This window comes from Pezoporus wallicus, unplaced genomic scaffold (genome assembly GCF_028554395.1).
Source record: "Pezoporus wallicus isolate ANWC-B61680 ecotype Strahan unplaced genomic scaffold, APGP_CSIRO_Pwel_v1 contig_4131, whole genome shotgun sequence".
In the NCBI taxonomy this organism is placed as follows: Eukaryota; Metazoa; Chordata; class Aves; order Psittaciformes; family Psittacidae; genus Pezoporus; species Pezoporus wallicus.
The window spans coordinates 10,694,927-10,716,799 of NW_026641950.1; the positions used below are offsets into that span (position 1 = coordinate 10,694,927).

At 36.3% G+C, this 21,873-nt stretch overlaps 1 protein-coding gene across 2 annotated transcripts; it reads left to right on the forward strand.

The window, feature by feature from the left end:
* LRRCC1 (leucine rich repeat and coiled-coil centrosomal protein 1) lies at nucleotides 1-20,225 on the forward strand. Of its 2 annotated transcripts, XM_057426193.1 has the most exons (19): nucleotides 1-156; nucleotides 319-524; nucleotides 1,464-1,529; nucleotides 2,297-2,464; nucleotides 4,015-4,184; nucleotides 4,289-4,498; nucleotides 5,277-5,479; nucleotides 6,229-6,415; nucleotides 6,748-6,896; nucleotides 8,037-8,241; nucleotides 11,300-11,439; nucleotides 12,630-12,831; nucleotides 13,179-13,364; nucleotides 14,587-14,761; nucleotides 15,474-15,637; nucleotides 16,367-16,575; nucleotides 16,773-16,910; nucleotides 19,267-19,402; nucleotides 19,972-20,225. In XM_057426193.1, exons 1-19 carry the CDS (start codon nucleotides 98-100, stop codon nucleotides 20,092-20,094), a joined length of 3,096 nt encoding a protein of 1,031 aa, XP_057282176.1. In that variant the 5' UTR covers nucleotides 1-97; the 3' UTR covers nucleotides 20,095-20,225. The 2 variants fall into 2 exon arrangements, with proteins under 2 accessions (XP_057282176.1, XP_057282177.1); XM_057426194.1 differs by lacking the exon at nucleotides 1-156 and having other exon boundaries at nucleotides 474-500.
* Nucleotides 20,226-21,873: the final 1,648 nt, after the last annotated feature.

Sequence of the window (21,873 nt, forward strand, 5' to 3'; positions counted from 1 at the left end):
AGGCGTTTTGCGTTCTAGCCGTAAAGCACAGACTGCCGCCGTTGGGAAGGGAGGGAAGTTTGAAGTAAAGCGGTGTTTTGTACGAGTAAGCGGCGGTATGGAGGGGGAACGCGCTATCCCTGGAGAGCTCTACCTCGTGGATAAGGGGATTCAGAGGTGAGGAGCTTGTCGGAGTAAGCATGGGGAGCTGGGCCCCTGGGGTGAGGGGAGGTTGCGGGGAGCTGGGTCCTTGGGGTGAGGGAATGCCGTGGCGCGGTGCTGGGGGAGCAGCCCGAGAATGAAGCTGCCTGGCTGATGACAGGTGCCTTTCCTTGATAGCTTGCTGGAGGTCTCCCCGAGCTCAGAGCTGCACACCCTCAATGTGCACTGTAACCGCATCACCAGGATCGAAGGTCTGGGTCATCTCTGGAACCTGCAACATTTAGACCTGTCGTCAAATCAAATCCACCGGATCGAGGGGCTAAGTTCCCTGGCTAATCTGCGCACCCTAAGCTTATCCTGTAACCTGATAACGAAAGTGGAGGGTCTGCAATATTTATTTTTGTCCATTTAGCAACAAATGAAGCTTTTCTAGGAGCTGTGTTAAAGCTTGCTTCTGGAAAGTATACACATAATTAAGGTTATATGAACTTAGTTGAGCTACTAACCACATTATGATGTAAATTTTAAAAAGGGTTGTCCTGCTTTCAACTGGGATAAAGTTAATTTTCTTCCTAGTAGCAGGCACAGAGCTGTGTTTTGGCTTTAGTCTGAGAACAATGCTGATAACACACCAATGTTTTAGTTTTTGCTAAGTAAATGCTTAGCCCAATCAAGGACTTTTCATTCTCTTGTGCTCTGCCAATGAGGAGGGGCACAAGAAGCCAGGAAAGAGCAGAAACAGGACACCTGACCCAAACTACTCAAAGGGGTATTCCATACCACAGCATGTCATGCCCAATATGTAAACTGGGGGGAGTTACCTGGAAGCAACTGAATGCTGCTCGGGTCAAACTGAGTATCGGTCTGCAGGTGGTGAGCAGTTGTATAGTGCATCACTTGTGTTTATGGTTTTCCCTTTCCCTTTTAGTTTTATATTCTCTCCCCTTGTTATTTCCCTTGGTGTTATATTGTACTTTAGTTATTAAACTGTTCATATCTCAACTTGTGAGGTTTACATATTTTTGATTCTCCTCCCCATCCTGCCTGGAGAGAGGGGAAGAGGCAGGGGTCAGTGAATGGCTGTGTGGTATTTAGTTGCTGGCTAGGTTTAGACCACAACAAGACTACGTAGTCTCTGTAAGCTTTATCATAGCAAAATGCCTTAATTTAGAAGCTAAACCTGATTTTTATACTGTGATTATAGTTCACTGTCATAATTTGTAGTTAGGATTTTTGAAAGTTGCTCTGCAAGTTTTGATTTGATCAAAGCAGAACATTCTTTTGAATATCTTGCTGTTTCGTTTTTCCCTCATTTTGTTTAGGACTGGAAAAACTCTGTAATTTAACTATGCTGAATTTGTCATATAATCACATACATGATCTCTCTGGTAAGTGACTTTAGTATGTACAGTGCAATAAAAAGCATTTGCCTCACTTTAGTTTTGACCAAGTATATTTTTAAAAGTTTCTAGTAGTTCAGCCAGATCCTGAGTAATGCTGTGAAAGGTGGCAATTCCTCTGAGTACTTGCAGCTTTCAAGTTCCTAACATTAAGGGTTGTTCTGAACTGGAATTTATTCTATATGTGGTGAGTTGAGCTTGTTCACAAAGTAGCACACAAAACATTTCAAGCTTATTTCCAAAGTGAAAGCAAGTGAAAGTCTCAGAAGATATTTCCAAAATATTCATATCTTTATAGGACAGAAATGTAGCTTTGTCTATAATATGGATTTCTCTTCTAAATCTGTTTGTTGGAATGTCCAGTTGTTGCTTCTAACCAAGATTTTAAGTTACAGAATGAAGAGAATAATAGAAAATTTAAATAATAATAATAGAAAATTTAAAAGAACATTGGTAACAATTTTGTTAATGATCTGAGTTATAAAAAGGAACTTGAAGCAAAATGTTTATTTTTCTACATGCTTAACAATTAGAAACTAATCTTTCCTTAAAGCTCCCCAGCTTTTTTTTTTTTTAACTGTGTGGAGGGTACCATAGTTAATGTATGTAGACAGGAATGTGGAGTTGTTATGAAATTTCCAGTTACTATGATGTGTAACTTCCTGAATATCTTTTTATCAAGATGCAATTTGTTCTAAACTAGTCAGGAATTGTAGCAGAAATCATTACTTTGGTGTTTTTTCTCAAATTTTCAGGATTTCAGTGCCTTCATGGAACCAGTCATAAGCTTAGCCATATTGACCTTCACAGCAACTATGTAAACAATATTAATCACTTAGTTCAGTGCACAAAGGGGCTGTGCAGTTTGACACATCTGACACTGGAAAAAAATGGAAAAGCCAATCCAGTTTGTCACACAGCAGGTATGGATCTCAGGTAGATGCTTTGTACTCATTAGGTCAGTGGTTTCTCTAAACTGTAAGCCAGGTTCTGACACTTATTTATTTGTTCATTAACCAGCCAGCTTGCAGAAATCTAACTTCTAACAAAACTAATCTGTTTCCAGTTTAAAAAAAAAATATTCTCTTCACCCCCAGCATATTATCAAAATTGTCATTTGTTGTATGCCTTGATAAGGCTCAGTTTTTCACATTTTATTTTGGATTAAGGTGGGAGATAGACAAAGAGTGATGGGAAAAGAAGGTATCGCAGAAATTGGAGGACAGGAGCATTATATGGTGGGTGGGTGGAGAATTTGAAGAATGTACAGAGAGATATTGAGCTGTGTAGAAAAAGGACAGGCATGGTAAGTAGATGGTCTTCTACTGAGAGAGGTCAGAAGAGGAAGATCAGTAATAAGCACTATTAGCCTTTCCTTCTTTTCCCACAGCTTCAGAAAGTAGTGATGGACTCTATGATGCTCTGCAGTAATTAGCATTTACATCAAAGTAGTAGGCAAGGATTTCACTAGGCAGTGTGGAGACAAGCTGGAGAAATGCATGTGGATATATCACTTTCAGTGTCATTGCCTAGAGCTTCTTGTTTTGGTAGAGGGTTTTTGTGTCCTTTAAATGTTACAGCCGGTGTTCACAAGTTAAGTTCATCCTGTTTTGGTGCAGGTCTTATTTGTGTATAAGAGAGGGAAAATCTACAGGAAGGTAGAAGTGGGGGCTTGATACTTTTGGTGTAGCTCAAAGAGCATTTCATTACGAAGAGCAGAATAGTAGGAATTATATTACGAAATAGCAATCATATTATGAGCACGCAACTGATAAAGGTGTATGTGTACAGTTCTTGGAGATAATTGAGGGAAGACAAAAAAGGACCTAGGTAATGTTTTCAAAAGCACACATGAATGAGTTTTACAGAGGTATTCAGGCACCATGAAAGCAGTAACAGGACTGTTAAAGTTATCTGGATAACTTAGAAAATTACACTATTTTTTTCTGTAAGCGTTTTGCATACCTCTTCATATCTACCTCTGTGGTGGCACTTTTGGAACTACAGTGTTCAGAAGCCCAAATTCTATTAATTTAAAGAAATTTCATTTCGATGTCTTGCAGTTTCATAATTGCTTATTTCATTCACGGAAAAAGGATGACATTATTATCAAAAGATGACATTATCTAAGCCCTGTCTGAACTTGTCTTTCCATGACTGTGTCTACCCTAGCACTTGATAAAACTGTTTTGGTGCAGTAAGCTGATACTAAGTTTGTCCATGCAACTGCTGTGTGCTGGTGGTGGGGGGGAAATGCTCATATAGACCAGGAGTAGGCAGGCAGTTTCCCAGTCAATTTTTTTTTTAATGCCTGTCAAAAGCCTTATGGATGGGGAAAGGCAAGACAAGGTAACTCACTACACATTTTTGTTCTGTTACAAATCCAGTGAATAATTTGTTTAGTGCATTTTATGTACCCCATCATCTTCTTTGGGAATTTATTTCAGTTTAAATGCACTTTGTTTTCCTCAAGGTTATAGAGAAATTGTTCTTCAGATGTTGCCGCAACTAACAGCTCTAGATGGAAGAAATACTTCTGGTGACCCAGTGGGCCCAGCAGAAAAAAAATGTTCAGATTTGCAGTGTTTAGAAGACATCTGGAGCTGTTTGGTTTCACCTGGGTGTCCCTCATCCAAAGATCAGGTGCTGTAGATTCTGTGTACTGATTTGCAAATGGATCTTTTTTTTTTTTATATATATTGCATGTAACTCATTAATGTTACAAGGGTTGTCTTTCCTTTTGATAGAGCTATGTTAGCTTACCAGTAGTGACACCACATATCGACCAGGCATTAGCTCATTTCCATCAGCGTACAAAAATACCGGAACAAAATTCCATCAGCTCCTCTACAGAGCTTGTCTCATCTTCAGAACCAGAGAAGGCTGAACTTGTTAAAATATACAGTGAGATGAGAATTAAAAAAATGGAAGACCAGATTTCACAGATACTGCAAAAGGTGATTTTTTTTTTTTTTTTTTTTTTTTCTGTGATTGTACAGAAAATTTTGTTTGTAAAATGAGGTTTACCTTTTGATAATTCAAAAGCTAACTGGGACAGACTGGAGAATTTCTACTGCTATGTGTGTGCTGACTTAGTGCTAATGTGTTCTTAATAATTATGAGAAACAGGGAATAAACCAAAACCAAGTCTTTAAAACTGAGTAAGTCACAAAAACTTTCATACTGAGTAAAAACCATAAGGTATGGAATTAGGGCATACTGTATTAGAAAATTGTTTTCTGTTTTTTTACCCTGAAGCCATCAATATAGTAAGTGAACCAGAATAAAATATGAAATGCAGCAAAATATCTGGATTATAGAGTTGGTGAAAATTAATTTCACTAGTTGGTCCGATACGTTTGTCAAGTGTGTTTTTGTAACTGCTTGTGGTGTATGTTACATGTTTGCAAGGTGGCTTTGGTTTTAAGTGCTGTTTGTTCCACATTTTGGTCCAAGCTTCTAAGGATTTTACCAAATTTCAGGTGTTTCAAAAAGGTGTTTTCAGAACTGTGTGTTCTCAAGCATGCTGTTCTGTTGGGCTTATTTTAACTTGAAAACAATTAAATGTTTTGTTCCCTCCCTACAAGGAGGGGAGGGGTTGTTCAGAAGCAATTAGTTACTTTTCTATCAAAATTATTCTGTGTAAACTTTTTAAAAGTAGCATCTGAATAAGTATTAGAAATTAGCCAATTAGAAAGGGTAATATGCTTAGATAAAACTTCTATCTGTTTTTAGGTATCTGATGCCTCAGGAAGGGAAGCTTCTCCAAGTGTTCTCAAAGCTAAGAGAGACACAGATCCAACTTCTGAGAGCGAAATTGAGAGCAGGAAAGAGAAGAATAAAAAGGTTACAAAAAGAAGCAAGCTCCCTGCTTACCATAGAACTACATTACCTATGAGGTGTCATGTGCATCCCCTCAAGAACAAAGTAACTGACAGGTATCCCAATGTTTGCCATGTATGAAGCCAGAATGAATTAAGCTGAGTATTGTCAGAGTGAATGTAGTTTAACTTGAAACATTTTGCTGAAAGTGGTAGGTTAGGTAAATTAGCTCTGCTAATAGTGCTCTAGAAATTATTAGCTACTGAGGCTTCACTCAGTCATTTCAGTATATAAGCATTTTTTGTCTTTAGGCAAAAAGAAAATTGCACTGAAGATTCCAAAACACTTTCAGAATTCTAACAGCTTACAGTTTCATCTTTGTTTTAAATTATGGTGACAGAAGTGAGTTACTAAAAGAATAAAAGATTCATGGTGTCAGAACGGTAGTCAAGAATGTAACTGTCTGTATTTTGTGATGAAACTGAGGATGTCATGGTAATTTGCTTGATTTATGTAGCAAATATCAGAAGTGATGAGTAGAAGATGATATAAGTTGGAATATATTAGTTTAGTCAGCCAGTGCAGCTCTACAACTCCTGCTTTTTTAAAATTGTTTTATGTCTATGATCATAGGAGTTTTTTCAGATACCATCTACTAGTACTACATACTTTTTTACAGCTGAAGATTTGAATTTAGCTGTTTTACAATCTGCTTGCAAATTATTTTCTACGTAGTTTTGAACCTCTCTAAAATTCAGCTTCTACAAAGAACTGTAAAATTTTGTTCTGGAAAAATGTCTGAATCCTCTGTTATTGTTTAAACCTTGCATTTTTTTAACTATACCTTGATGCCCTGCTATTACAGGGAAGAGAAGAAGAGTTCCTCAAAATGTTCATACTCCAGTCAGACAGACTCTCATCCCAGTTCATCGTCAAATACTCGATACTTGGAAGTAGTGGGAAAGAAAGCTGAAATGCTAACTGGAAGTCAGAACAATATAGAAAAAGTAGAAGAAATTAATTCAAATGCCACAGAGGAATCAACATACCGAGTATGTTTTGCATCATTTCAAGTGAAATATATTTTCACCTGAAGCCAGGCATATGTCTCCTGGTGAAACTTTAAAATTGGACGTGACAAAAAATAATTGCATGTAGATACTATCAAAAAAATAGTGGAGTTCTTGCAGTGTCAGCTGGAAGAGAATTTATTTTATTTTGTTTCTATGGGGTTATTTGGCCTGGTCGCTTGCACTTTCCCCTATCCTCCATGAGTTCCAGAAAGCAAAAAAAATCTTATTCTACAGTTATGAATATTATTTGTAATTTTTGGCTATACTTCAGTGTTTCCTAGTAAATTGATGCTCACCATATACTTGCTAAGGTGCTGATTCAGGAACTGGATCAGGAGAAAGAAAGGAGGTGGAAAGCGGAGCAAGCAGAGAAGAAATTAATGGAGCATGTCAGAGAGCTACAGAAACATGCAAAAGAAGAAAAGAGTCTTCAGAGTATGGCTGTATACACTACAGACAGGTAGGGAAACAGTGCTGCAGTATAAGAGTTTGTTGTTTGGTTGTTGTTTTTTTTTAATTTAAGACAATTCAATTTATAGTCTTAAGAAAGCAGAACAGCTTTAAACAGTGTAGTTGGAAAATAATGCAGCAAGAAGTAGTGCTAAAATTTCTCTATTACCTAATTAAATTCCTTTCTTCCTGTTCTTGTCTCAGAACAGTATTGGTATTCTAGCCATTATTTTCCAAGCAGTCTGTATCATAATTGTTCAGCACAGGCTATAGTGGCTGTCTCATGCTCATACTTTCGGCTTCCAATTTCCAGTCTTCCTTTCCATCTACAGTGATTGGTTTGGCGTTTTTTGGGGTTCTTTTTTCCTGCACAGTGCGCTTGAACAAAGATGTTTCTGGCAGAGCAGAGTTGGCCAACAGGCAATATTCTGTCCTGGTCAGGCCTATTATATCTTCCTATAGACTGCTGTTATCATCCTTGTAAGTTCTGAGCAGCATTGTTTTTTTTAAAAAAGAAAGTTCTCCCTCCTAAGAGCATTTTTTGTTGTTGGCTGTAATTGGAGATGTCTGTTCTATTTGTCTTAACAGCATTGTATTTATCAAAGACCCATTTTCTTTTGTGTAAGGAAGAAACAAGCCAAATGCTTCCTGAGTTACCATCTGTGACTGGCTGTGATTATTTCCCATTTTTATCCTCTGTTTTAGGTTCACTTCCGCCTTTTATTTATTACCACCTTAAATAAGAGGCTTATTATGTTCCTTTTGTTGTAAGATAGGTCTTGTATCAAAAATTATTAGAGCATTAAAGGATATTACAATTTTTTTCTGAAGAAAATTATTAAATTAGAAATTGTTAACATGTTCAATTTCTGTATAAAGAAAAATGATACTGGAATGCCATTTTCTTGAAGAACCTGTCTCTAGCCTTGTTTCTTTTAAAATGAAGCTCAATATAGTGATGCTGTGCGCAGCTTCAGAAATATTTTACATATCTTTTAACAGTTTTACATGGCAGTGCCTTAAATAGTAAAACTCAACAAAGAACAAGATAGGGTACTACAATGCTTACTGATGTGTTTTTCTCAGTTCATTTGACATCAACCTAAATAATAAAATATTTGTAATACAACCCTATTGCATTTATTCTCAGGCTAAAGGAACTGATATTGAAAGAGAGAAATAATAAAGCAAGACTGCAAGCAGATGTACAACAGTTGAAAGGTGAAACTGAAAGACTTACTAATGAGTTAAATCAGGCAAGAAATAAAGAAGCAGAATATCAGAAGGCCATACAAGCTTTAGAAGAAACGCTATCTAAGAAGGAGACACAGCGACTGCAGCAACGAACAACAGAGGTAAATATTTTTCATGGGTAAATAATACAGTATCAACAGCAATAGCTACTGTAATCCTAGATATCAAGAGACACTAGATTTTATAAGCCTTAAGTCTGAGTTTTCCACAATAGAAGCTGGGGCTTTTTTTTTCATCATAATCATATTTAATAATAAGTATCCACTTTAATTGTCAGTTAATGTCTCTTACAAATAGAGGTATGTCATGTGATGTGGCCTTAAGGTAAAGGAGAGCAAGTCCTGTTAACATGGAGAGTTGGTATTTTCTGACAATATTCAGGAATAACAAGTTTTCTAAAATGTTGCTGAAATCAATAATGATCTTACTATGAGGATGGAAATCTGATAGTTCTGTCTGTTTTACTGATTTAAAGAATTAAGTGTTTTTAATTCCCACCAGAAAAAAAAAACAAATTAAAGTGTTTTTGAGTTTGCTTTAAAGATGAGAACATAATGATGATTTTATTTTTTTTTTTTTTTTGGCAGAGGTACTCTGTTCAGTGTACAAATACATAACATGGAAGATGCTGAAGCAGATATTGCCACTGTATCTAACATAATAATTGGTGAATTTTCAGTGGCCAAATGCTGCATCTACCAATATCTGTTCCAATTGTTTGATTATATTCTGATATTAGCCCATTCCTGTGTCGCTGAAAAACTTCTGAACCACTAGTATGGTGCTGTAGGAAATCTGATCATTCAGATACCCTGAAAAGAAAAAGAACTGCAGAGTTTGCTGACAACTGATCTCCAAGTGCTATTCAAGTTACGAAGTAGCCATCCTTGGCTTCAGGCTTCTGTTTAGGCACCTGAGTATCTCTTCCATTTTTTTTTTTTTTAATTTTTTTTTTTTTTCCTTACCTGTAAATACCCAGAAGCTGTTATGGATCTGGAAGTGACCTTCAGTTTAGATCAGATACCTGTTTGTCACTTTGAAAAGTACCAAATTTAGTGATTTAGAGGAGAGTGGTTGCTTTTTTCATTTGGTTTGGGTTTCTTTTTTTCCTTTCCTGTAAGGAAGAAAATACCTTATTGGTGTATGAGGTTTTTAATTTTCTTTTAAAGAGTTTGTAGACATAAGTAGTCTCTTTTGATAATAGTAGCATCATTTTTATTAACTGCAAAATTTAATTAAGTTCCTGTCTCTAAGATCCTGTAGCAAATACTCTTTAATTATGTTTTGAAGAATAATCATGGTGCTCTAGAAACTAAACTCTCTTTCTGAATGTTCAGATTTAATATACCTTTGGCCTATTTTATCAATGCCAAGATTAACAAATTTTACAATATTTTATAAAGCTTTCTTCTAGTACACATTGGTACTTAGTTTTGGGGTAAATTTTGGTTACTCAGGGTAGTCACCACTTAAGGACTTCAGTCAATATTACTAGATTACTTCTGTAAGAGATTCAAGATAAACAAGCTACTATGCATCTAAATGTGTAAATATTTTCCAGAAGTCTTTAAATTTATATGTATTCTCACTGGAAATCTTTGGGTTTAAGTGTTTCAATTTTGGAGAGAATTGCTTTACTTAATCCACAAAACAACAGCAGTACAGTGGGGCACATGTAAATGTTACTCATGAAGAGGTTTAATATGGGAACTTAGTTTCATATTCAAGTCTCGCAATAATTTTCATACAACTGAAGTTAATGTATGAATTTTAGGTATCTCCGACATTCTCAAGCTGGAACTCATAACATGCAGCAGCACATATGTATCTTAAGGATATATATAATAAGCACATATGTACCATTGCAGGCAATGATGAACATTGAAAACAATGTTTTATTCATCAGTGCCGGACATTCAATACAGCTCTTGATTTTTTGTCTTTCATTTTGATCTTTCAAAAATTCAGCTGAGGGAGACAGTTGTGGCAGAATTGGAAGAAAACAATTTGGGATTTTATTTTATTTTTTATTTTTTGTTTTGTGAGGGTTGCAGGGGGGTGTTTGTTTTCTTGTGAGTTGGAAAATAAACTAGGTTGTATCTTGTTTTCTAGCTCTGCCATTAGATTACTGACACTTAAGACTAATCGATTTGATAATCACAGAATTGATACTCTTGAAAGCAAAGACATAAAACTTGTGTAAGTACAAAATGTGAGGACCCTTTGCTTAGGACAGGTTGACGAGAAAGTTAAGTTGTTACTTCTCACTGCTTGAGCACAAAAGGCTCAAGATGAATGCCACAAGTAATGATGAGGAGTAAGAATATCTTCATTAACATCACCTCTGCTGTTTCTGTGGCATGTGCTAACTTGGAGCCTTCTGAAGTGTCTTGATTCTGAATTACCATTTCATGAGTAATTAAAACCTTTTTTAGAACTTTTTTCATATCTTTTTATTCCTACTTGCTGAGTTAAAAAATACAGCTTGGTTTGTATATGGCTTCAAATTACAAAATTCATAAAAGCTTGCATTAAACAGAAAAAGCAGAGCATGCCACCTGGTATTTATACTGATTCTCCATTTTTTCCTAAAATCATTAGATGCAACTCTGTTCAGCAATTTTAAACATATAACTAAGAAATATACAGATTTTTGTAACTGTGTTTAAAAAAAGTTATATTGAATACATACAAATGTTTTGCTTGAAACTAATGAAATTATTACAATATGAGAGTTTGTAATTGAGCAAATCATTCTGCCAATCAATACGTGTTCCACTTCTGCAAAACATTCTCAAGTTCTTTATAAATTAAGCAAATGTTCTTAGTTCTTCATGAAAGTTGCTTTTTTCTGTTGTAGTAAGTTAAGCAAAGATATAATATTAGACATCTTGTCTGAAATTTCTGCAAGTGTAAAATACACAGTAAATAAAACAACAAACAGGACAAAGGAAAAAAAAAAGACTTCCCTTGTCTTGAGCTAGGTAACATAATAAAATTCCATAAAATTTTATGAAAAATCCTGACATTTGTGGAGCCCAGGTAGATATGTATAACACTGTATTAAAGCACCTGCTCCTGTATGTTCTGGTATAAGACATAAAGAACAGATTTCAGTTTTAAGAAAATCTTCGTGCTCTCTTTATGAATTCTACATAGATGAAACGGGTGCAAGAAGCAGAGCTTAAAGCGTCAGCAAATGAAAGGGAAGTACAGTTACTTCGAATATCCTTCCGACAACAGAAGGAGAAGGTAAAACAACTACATGAACTTCTTATATTAAGAGAGCAAGAGCAAAGGTATGGGATCCTCTGTTTTCACTAATAGAGATGCTAGTATTGCAAATATGTCTTGTTTAAATGTGTTCTGCAAAGTGCCAATGTGTGTTTGTGGGTTTGGGATTGTTTTTGGTTTTTTAATGGGAGAGATGGTCTTTGTAAAAATGTAGATGTCTTCCCACCCATTTTCTTGCTTATTTAAGAGTATCTTCCTATCTTGTAGATTCCTGACTCATAAGTCCATGTAGATAACTGTGCTCTTCCAGCCTTTCATTTGATAGGTTCTTTTCTTATTCTGCGGCTGAACTTTTTATTTTAAATACTTGATCTTTAATCCAGAAAATAATCAGATAAAAAAATCACATTCAAATTATTGTCTGAAGAGCTAATCTGCATATATACAATAACGCAGTGTTCAAAAAACCAGCATCTTCCTCTCAAAATTTTTTTTTTAAGTGTACTTGAAGATAAGTTCATACCGTTTAGTTAATACAATCACATATATGTACTAACTAAAGAAACAAGTGGTGTTTCAATTTACAAGGCTAAATGTATTCAGACACCAAGGCAATTGAGGGTTTAGGTGGGAAGAATCCAATAGCAGTGTTTTGAGATCTCCAATTATTATCTCAAATCTCCAAAAGATGTAATGTGAAGGACAGTGGATGTGTTTTCTGTTTGTGCTTTAAAGCAGATGAACAGAATAGTCTTAAAGTACAAGGTACTTCTGCTTCAACATTCTCTTCCAGACAGGAAGGAGGCTTATCCTGGAACCCTTTAGGTCCCCATTGCTTCCGTTTTTCAGGTTTTGGGCCTGAGTGAGAAGGAAGAGTCTAGTGTGAGGGTGAAGAGAATGACTGCAAAAGAGGGTATCTGGCTGTGGAGTGCTTTTTCCCTATTCCACGATCTCTTCCATATTTTTGTTATCAGCTAAGCAAACAAATGCTAACTAATAGCAAAAGAGCAATTTAACAATTTCTACAAAAGTCTGAATTAAAAAGATTATCCCTTCGGGTGTTTTAACAGTAGTCAACACTTTTCCTTATCCCTGAGCCATTGTCATAGAAGACGGAAATCTGTCTGTGAAACTAAGGAATTTATCCCCTATATTATGTAATTTGTTATCCTTTTTAAGAAATACTAAGGAAATTATTTGAAACAGCTGTGAGATACTGCAGGTCTTGTCTCAAGCATATGTTTGATAACTTCAGGAAAGAACTTGAAACCCGAGTTGCTTTAAATGGACCTGAATTTCAAGATGCTTTGTCAAAAGCAGTGGCTAAAGAGGAACAGAGGCATGAACAGCATGTTAAAGAGTTTCAGGAGAAAATTAATATGTTAAACCAGAAGTACAAAGAATTAGAAGATGAATTTCGTTTAGCTTTAATTATTGAAGGAAAAAGGTTTAAAGAGGTAAGACAAAAAGAACATTTAACAACAATCTAGGTGGAGTTGTAGTTCTCTCAAATTTGTTTGGTTTGAGGTGTTGGGGCTTGGTTTTGGGGGGAGGAAGTGGTTTGGTGGGTTTTTTGTTGTTGTTTTTGTTTGTTTTGCTTTTTTTGGCTGGGTTGGTTGGGGTTTTTTTGACATATCACCAATAAACTAGTAGAAAAACAGTTTAAGATACTCACTAATTTCAAGTACTGTTGATGAACTTATATTTCTTCCTTTATTTGAAATTGAAATGGCATTTGTGTGTATGTGTACATATTTTTTCCAAATGTTAGCAGTTTTCAAGTCTTGTCTTTATAAAACTTTAGGTGAAAGAGGGTTTTGAAAATGTTACTGCTGATCTAGCTGAACATAAACAAGCTGTCTTTGAGTTTGAACAAAAGGAAAAAGAGATGACAAGTGTGATCCAAGACCTTACAAGCATAGTGAAAGAACAGAAAGCAAAGATAGCAGAACTAACAAAAGCAAAGGAAGAAGCTACAGCAAACCTAAAGGTACTTGTTTCAAAACATTTCAACTGCATATATGATTTTTTTTGTAGTATTTTATTTGTAAAAGTTAGCAATGCCATACAAGGTAGGTTGACATGTTTCCTGTTGCACTAAAACCTAGCACTCCACATCAGCCTGTATTCATGCATCCTGCACTTCAATCTCTTAAACACACTGCTCCACATGTAGCAGAATCTAGACTCACCCATCTTCAGAAGTGCACTTCTTCCCTTGTGGGCACTACTATTTTCTATATAATCAAGTGGTCACTCTAAACTGAGAAGTAAAAACCTTAATGAATAGCCCTGACCTCTTTATAAATTCAAAATAATGAAACATGGTTCTGCAGTGGTCACTGTATGTGAAGTAACAATGAAATTGAACAATCAAGAGTAATTATTAACAGCTTAATATCTCAGAGTTGCATAAAATTAGCAGTATTAGTAATTACTTTCTAATTGCCTGATGTTAAAATACTGTGGGCACAATTGCTTTATCTTACACTACTGATCACTATATATTAACATTCTAGTACTACCTTGTTAAATCTTAAAAATCTTAGGAACATAACTTTTAAACCATTGTGTGATCCAGCCCATCTTTGTATTAAAACTTCTGTGCAGTGCAGCCCCTGCACTGTTTCTCATCTCCTCCCTACATGTTGGTGGTGTCCAAACATTGGACAGGATAGCATCCTGCCAGTCAGTGGTGCTGCTACAAAGTTAAATAACTGTATTAAGCACCTGTAATCTGTAGCCTACATAACTGAAGATAAATCTTTATCATAGGGAGTGGGAAGTTCATCCCAGCTTCTGTCTGTTTTCTTTTAATTTGTTTTTTAGTGTCTTAACTAGACTTTCTATTTCTTTTCTCTCTTTGGTTTTTTTTTTGGTGTTTTCCTTTTTTTGTTTGCTTGGTTTTTTTTAAAGTTGTGCGTTTATAATTCTAAACAGGCTTTTCTAATGGTATTGATAATTTAAGGTGGCTGTTTAGAAATCAGCTTTACATTTTTCTGGTATCTAAGTGTGTCTATTTGAAGCAAACATTTGTGTTTTATTTCTGGGAAGAGATGCAGATAGAACCCTATATGCAAGCAGAATATTCTTCAGTTAACTTAATTTGCTGCAAATAAGCATTGCTTTCCTACCACTTAGTAGTGATTTGAAATTTTGAGTACCTGTTTTCAAGGATCTTACTGTCTTTTTTCCAATGTTCATTTATACAGTGTCAAACTGGAGAACTTGAAACTGTAGTCAAGGAGGACAAACAGAAGGCTGCCCAGGTTGAGCTTCTGAAAAAAGAAAATGGAAAGCTTATTTCTCAGCTGACAGCCCAGGAATCTGTGATTGATGGGTTAAAAATGGAAAGAAAAATATGGGGGCAGGAGTTGGCACAACAGGGTAATTTTTTTTCTTTTTCAGAAAAGAATGGTGATGTTCAGTGTCATACCTTTCACATAAACACTCCATTATAGTTGTAACCATGATCTCTGGATCTTACTGATCTCTGTTGATCTTACCTAGTTATAAAGATATATAAAAGTAGGCGCTCTGTAGGATGCAGATCCTTATAGGAACTCTAACAGCAGTTATAATAATTGTGGGAGATAGTTGTAGATGCAGTTTATCTGTTTAACCTAAATGTCAAAATACCTTAATATTATACAAAGAACTTTTAAACATGAAGTTAGGAAAACAAGGATTTGTAAATAGTGTTACATAATGCTGCTTATCTGTCAGATAAATCTAATGTGAAAATTTCAGTATATATCTTAAGAAGTGTTAAATACTGGGTGAAATAAAGCTTGGGCTTTTTTCATTTTTCTTATTGACATGACTCAGCACCACCTTGTGGGTTCTTTGAGACTGGCTGGGTCTGTGAGAAATACTGTTGACTTTATCCTTTGAAACTGATAAAAAGGTAGACCTTCAGTTCTACATGTCCTCTCAAGTGTTACCTGCCTACAGATTAAAGCTCTACAATGTTTCCAGTGGGCAAAATGGTCATGTTTGTTTTTTAAGGTAGTTCTTACTTTTGCCTTCCTCCCTCATTATATATCTTGAACTTACCTGTAAAATGAATGCTATAGTGTCAATACGCTGTTTTATCTAGGAGCTCATCTTGCTCAAGATCGGGGAAAACTGGAGGCAAAAATTGAAGTTTTAACGAATGAGATTGAAATGTTAAAAAAGCAAAAGGAACAGGACAGTGATACTATAAGAATTAAAAACAAAATAGTGGATGATCAGACAGAAACAATTAGGAGATTAAAAGAAGTAAGTGCCATGTCTGACAATTTGTGTGCTTAGCTAAAACTAAGGTGTGCAGTGCAAGTTATAGTAAAGGTTGTGATAAAAGCTGACTGCCCTCCTAGTTTACCAACTTGGAAAGCACCATTAGGCTGACAGTGGCAGCTAATTTCACAGAGAGCAGAAGAGGGCCTTATATAAACTTGATGTACAGAGATGCTACTTTGAATCTTTCACTGAACCTGTTTATGTAAAGACTTTCTTTTTTGTCTCACTTTGAGCTACTTTTGATAATGATTTTGAGAGAGGAAAAATTAGGATGGCATATAGCATTCTTCATGTGAGTTTAACAGAAAAGTAGAAGAAGATTCTTGAAGAGATTGCTTATTTTGCTATGTAAATATTTTTATCTTCTTGTAAATCACTATTTTAACAGCAGAGGTACTATGTTTTAATTCATCTCATTTAGAGACTTCAGACTATCAATCAGAGCAAAGAGAATGTGAACTCAATGATTTGTATATGTAGAATAAGTTGTATTAGAGCTGTTAACAGCTTTTGTCATAACTTGCTTTCAATTTCAGATTTATGTTTTGATGATTAAGTACTTTTCATATAATAATACATTTAGGACAGCAAGCTTTCATATGTTCCTTTCTGCTTCATTCCACCATAGACTAAACAGATCCTGTTAAAGGGTGCCAATAAAGTTAAAGTGAAGGGTGTTCATGTTCTAAAATATTTTATCTTCTGAAGGGCTTACAAGAAAAAGAGAAACAAATCAGAAAACAGCACGAAGAAAACCTGAAAGCTCAAAAATGTTTTCAAGTACAGTTGGATGAAAAAGCTGCTGAAATTGAAGAGCTAATGGAAAAAATAGAAAGGCAAAATGGAAGAAAAGAGGAATTAAAGCAACTGCTAGAAAAGAAAGAAGTAGAACTTGATGACATTAAGGATGCATACAGGTGATACATACAAGTGGCAATAATTTGTGATTATGACTGTGCAGCACTGCTCTGAAGTTATTATTCCATGTTCAGAGAGTACTTGCTTGCTATTAAAACCCACAGAAATATGGAAAAATGAAAACATGGGAAACCTTTTTTTCAGCCCTCCTAGGTGGTCTCTACACTCATTGTAAATATGTGCGTTTTATTTTCAGTGCAGTGAAAATGAAGTGGCAAGGTAAAGAAGAAATATTAAGTCAGCTGGAGGTGCAGGTTAAACGAATGAAGGAGAACTTTGATATCAAAGAGAAAAAGCTGATTGAGGAGAGAGATAAAAGTCTTCAAACTCAGAGGTGAGCACCTTAATAGCTTATTTTGTGACTACGTAGTTATTATAGAGTTGCACTGTTTATAAGTATGCAAAAATGTTTGATTATATGGTGAAGGAATGCATAATACTCTCGTAAGTACTTGGTGAGCACAGTCAGTGCAAAGTCTGTGTGTGTAGAAGTAATTTTTACTATACAGGTAACTGAATTCTAGTTCCACAAAGTAAGTTAAACATTCCTCCTGTAAACTTCTTAGCTGTGTTCCCAATTTCTTTGAATAATTGGAGCCTACATTTGTTCCTCCCTAGTATGCCTGTTCCACCACAGTGCTTTTGTTTTTTTCAGTGAGGAAACTCCATGTTACAATTACATGATAGAGACTCTCTACAGGCATCACACATGCTGGCTGGAGTCATGTAGTGAAGGTGCTTGCACACGAGGCACGGTTTGCAGCAGGGTTTCTTTGAGCATGAGCCTGTAACCCTTCCAGCTCGTGACCTGGATTCGTGGGTTGCAAATCACAGGTTGATGCCTGTAGCCAGCACTTGGACTTACAAGAGAGGCCACGGTATTTCATTATGCAGGATGATGGAAATAGCTTGTGCACTTTATAGGAAATTAAGGGCAGATCCTCAATATTTATCACAACAATACTAATAAATCACAGAATCACAGATTCGTTTAAGTTGGAAAAGACCTTTAAGATCAAGTCCAAACGTTAACCCAGTACTGCCAAGTCCACCACTAAATCGTATCCCTAAGTGCCACATGTATGCACGTTCACCCTTTTGGTGAAGAAATTTTTCCTAATATCCAGTCTAAACCTCCTCTGGTGCAATTTGAGGCCATTTCCTTTCATCCTATTGCTTGTTACTTGGGAGGAGAGACCAACACCCACTTTGGAACATCCTCCTTTCAGGTAGTTGTAGAGAGGGATGAGGTGCCCCCTGAGTCTCTTTTTCTTCAGGCTAAACAGCAGTTCCCTCACAAACACTCTTTTTTCACCAGGCAGCTTTCCAGCCTCTCTTCCCCAAGCCTGTAGCATTGCATGAGGTTGTTGTGGCCCAAGTGCAGGACCTGGCACTTTGCCTTGTTGAGCCTCATGCTATGGGCCATAGCCCATTGATCCAGCCAGTCGTGACCCCTGTGCAGAGCCTTCATACAGTCAAGCAGATCAACACTCCCATGAAACTTGCTATTAACATTTCAGTCTGTGACAAACAGACTGTTTATAAGTTACCTCTCATTCCTTTCCCATAGAGGTAGCAATAGGTTTTTTATTTATTTTATTATTCCTCTTGTACTGTCAATCTTTAATTTTTTTAAGCAGTTAATAGTAAATATGAGATGATACAAAAGAAAATACTTATAACCCAAAAAATAGTCATGGACTTGGATGATGCTCAGTTATTTCAAATGCGTCTGGCATTATGGAGATGTATGGTAGACTACTGCCTGTGATAAGCTTAGATTGCTAGTGTGGTTTTTACTTTATTCTTTGGCCCCTATCTCTTATTTTATTTCCTTCCTCCCTCCCAGCTATTCTTAGGAAAAGATTAGCTATTTAATAAAACTGTATATGTATCTAGCAGTGATAACCACACTGTTACTGAAGTAATAAGCTAGTATGACTAAGGCTTTTTTGCTTTACATTTTTTAATTGAACACATTGATTAATTACATTTTTTTTATTATTTAAGGAAGGTCATATGATTAACAAATGAAAGAAAATACCTTTATGGTTAAGTTTAATTTAAAACAGACAAAACAAAAACAAAAACAAAAAATGGCCACCTCAAATAGTCAATGGTATCATGTGTTGGAAGGTCTGGAGTGAAACTGAAATTTTGTCCCAAATAATTCTGTTCTGTTTCAAAATTTCCTTGTAAATTAATTGCATAGTGGAATAATTTGTCTTGCTTTCTGTTGCTACTTATTTTAGAATTAATAAAAGCAGAATTTGCTTGAAGCCAAGGGAAGGCTTCACTACTGTGAAGCAGATGCTTTTCTATTTCTGTAAGAGATGGGCTTACAGTCTGTTTACAGGATCACATAGTTCAGTCATTGACTTCTCAAGAATCAAAAACATAAGTATGTGTTGGAAAACGGGTGGAGTTCTTATCCATGTTGACAGTAGCAAGCCTGAATCTTTCTGTTGTTAGTGATTAAATGCTTCTAAGAGGAATGCCAGAAGCCCTACGCATGGTGCATAAACCTAGAACGTGTACTTGAGAAAACAGGACATCTGGAGCTAGATATTGCAATAACTTTTTTTTATGCCTATGTTATTAAAACCTTATCAAAGGCAGAATTAGACAAAACAAAATACTTCAGTTGTTTGCAGGACTGTGATTTTTATTTTTTTTTTTAATCTTTTTAGGATTGCTGTGGAAAAGCTTCATGAAATGGATGATGCTTTCAGAAAACAACTTGGGTCAATGTTGGTAGCTCATCAGGAAGAACTATTGCAGCTGGCAAATGAAAAGGAAAAACAAATTGAAGCAGCAAATGAAAAAGTAATTTTAGTACTAAATTTGTATGTTTATTGCGTTTGCATTTTTGTTCTGCAGCTGCTAAAATGGTCCTTGGAATTCACTTGTCTGTATCTATTCAGCTAGTCTCTGAATGGAAATAGCCCTGGTTTAGTACTCAAACTTTGCACAGCCAAAACATCTCTAGAACTTGTACCATCAGGAGGTTCTGGATTCAAGTAAAGTGGCATGTTGTGTAGCTGGTTATGAGGCAATAGCTAAACATTCCCTTACTTATACAGGCAAGAATAATGATGATTATGCCATAAAGTCCACCTAATTCACCTGTGCCGGTGCTAACATATGTTCCTGTCACATACGCAGTAGGTATTTTGGTGTTGGTACATTACTCACTGTCTCCTGGCAAATTAATACTTTTTTTAAAGCAAAATTCTGTTACTGCATACAGTGTCAAAAGTAGTGCATTGCTTATTTAAACATAAGCATGTTACTCTTGCATTGCTTATGAGTGTTTAAAAATAGCCAAGATTGTATGGGTTTGGGTATATTAAGGAAAAGCAAGAATCCTATTTAATCGCTGTGTGCTCTTTCAGGTTTACTGTGTTGAAGAAGAAATGCGGCAGCTTCTGCAGGAAATGGCATACCATAAAAAAGCCATGGAAAATAAAATAAGACGACTTACACATGCACTGAATGATTTTCAACAAGATCTTTGAAAATTGTGTAACACACATTTTTAGTGTATATAGTAACAGATTTTAGCAAATTCATACATGACACTGCATTTTTCCTTGTTTTCTAGAGAATAAATTATTTGATATATTTTGATGGTTCAGGACTCAGACAAGTATTTTTACATTATTTTCATAATAACTATTTATTTCTAATATTTGGTTATTTTTAACTTCTGCCAGAATGGGTCAAAACATATATAAAGGAAGAGCATCGTATTAGCATGTTTAATAAGAGGAAAAGAAGGTTGGGCCTTTGCTTCTAAAACAAAAGCCTGAACCCTTGCTTCCTTGGAGCAGAGATCCAAGAATGTACCTAAAAATACATTCATTCTGCCATTGTTGATGGAGCATGCATGATTTCTTCAACTCAGAGTGGCTTTTTTGGCTGCATAGTTTGGTTCTCTACAGCAATAGGCTTCCTACCAGCTTTTGAAAAACAGGAGATAATAAGCTAACAGCTTTTTACAGAAACTAATCATCAGCTTTATGTTAATATGGCTGTTATATTTCTTTCATGAGGGAGAATTTACCGTCTCTGCTGTACTTGGGCATCTATTGTATATGCTTGTTCTGGGAACATCCTAAACTCTTGTTGCACTACACCACACTGAAGCATTTAATGCTGCAGTAGCAAGTAAAACACTTTAAGTAGTAACCACGACAGGTACTTGTTGGTACACCAGATGGAGCTATTTCTTGCCGTCTTGTAGCTAAAGGAGAGTCCTAGTGCTCCAATGAGGATGGAAGCCAACTTTATCATGGGCCTCTACAGAGCCCGCTGCTGCAGTATAGCGGTACAGGTTCATAATTTTTGTGCCCAGTAAGAGCACCGTTGCTAGTAGAAGGCCCTGGCCTTTGGCTAACTGTACAACGCCTGTTGGGCTTGTTATCAACTTGTTATGAAAGCTTGCTGTGTGAACAAGAGCTTAATACCAGCTCTTCTCATTATGAGGTGCAGCTGAAGCATGGGATGTAACAAAGTCCTTGAAAACATCAGGACAAGCTGAAAGTGGAGTACAGGGTTGCAAAAACAACTCACTGATGATCAGTGACTGGACTTTCATAAAGCACAGCCTTGAGAGCTGGGACCAGGCTGCTTTAGCTCTAAGAAAGGAAGCAGCAAAGCAAAATAAACACTCCAAAAACTGAATAAAGCGCCTCCAGTGGCATAGGAAATCAACAGCCCTTGCCCTGCTGTCCTGGGTTCAGCAGTAGCAGTCATTTTTTCTCCTTCTTAATAGCTGGTGCAGCGCCGTGTTTTGACTTTCAGCCTGGGAACAGCGCTGATAACACCAATGTTTTTAGTTACTGCTCAAATGTTTAGTCTGACCAAGGACTTTGTGAGTCTCATGCTCTGGCAGGGAGGAGGGGAAGCCAGGAGGAAGCAGAGACAGGATACCTGAGCCAAACTAGCCAAAGAGGTATTCCATACCACAGCACATCATGCCCCCGATGTAAACTTAAGAGTTACCTGGAAGGGTGAGTTGACTGCCGGGGTCCGGCTGAGTATTACCGGATGGTGGGTGGTGGTATTGTATTCTCTTCCCTTGTTATTTCCATTATTATTATTATTGGTGGTAGCAGTAGTGATTTGTGTTATACCTTAGTTACTGGACTGTTCTTATCTAGACCCGTGGGAGTTACATTCTTTTGATTCTCCTCCCCATCCCTCTGGGAGCTGGGGAAGGTGGGGGAGTGAGAGAGCGACTGCATGATTTATGGCTGAGCTTAAACCATGACACCTGCACTGCACAGTACTGT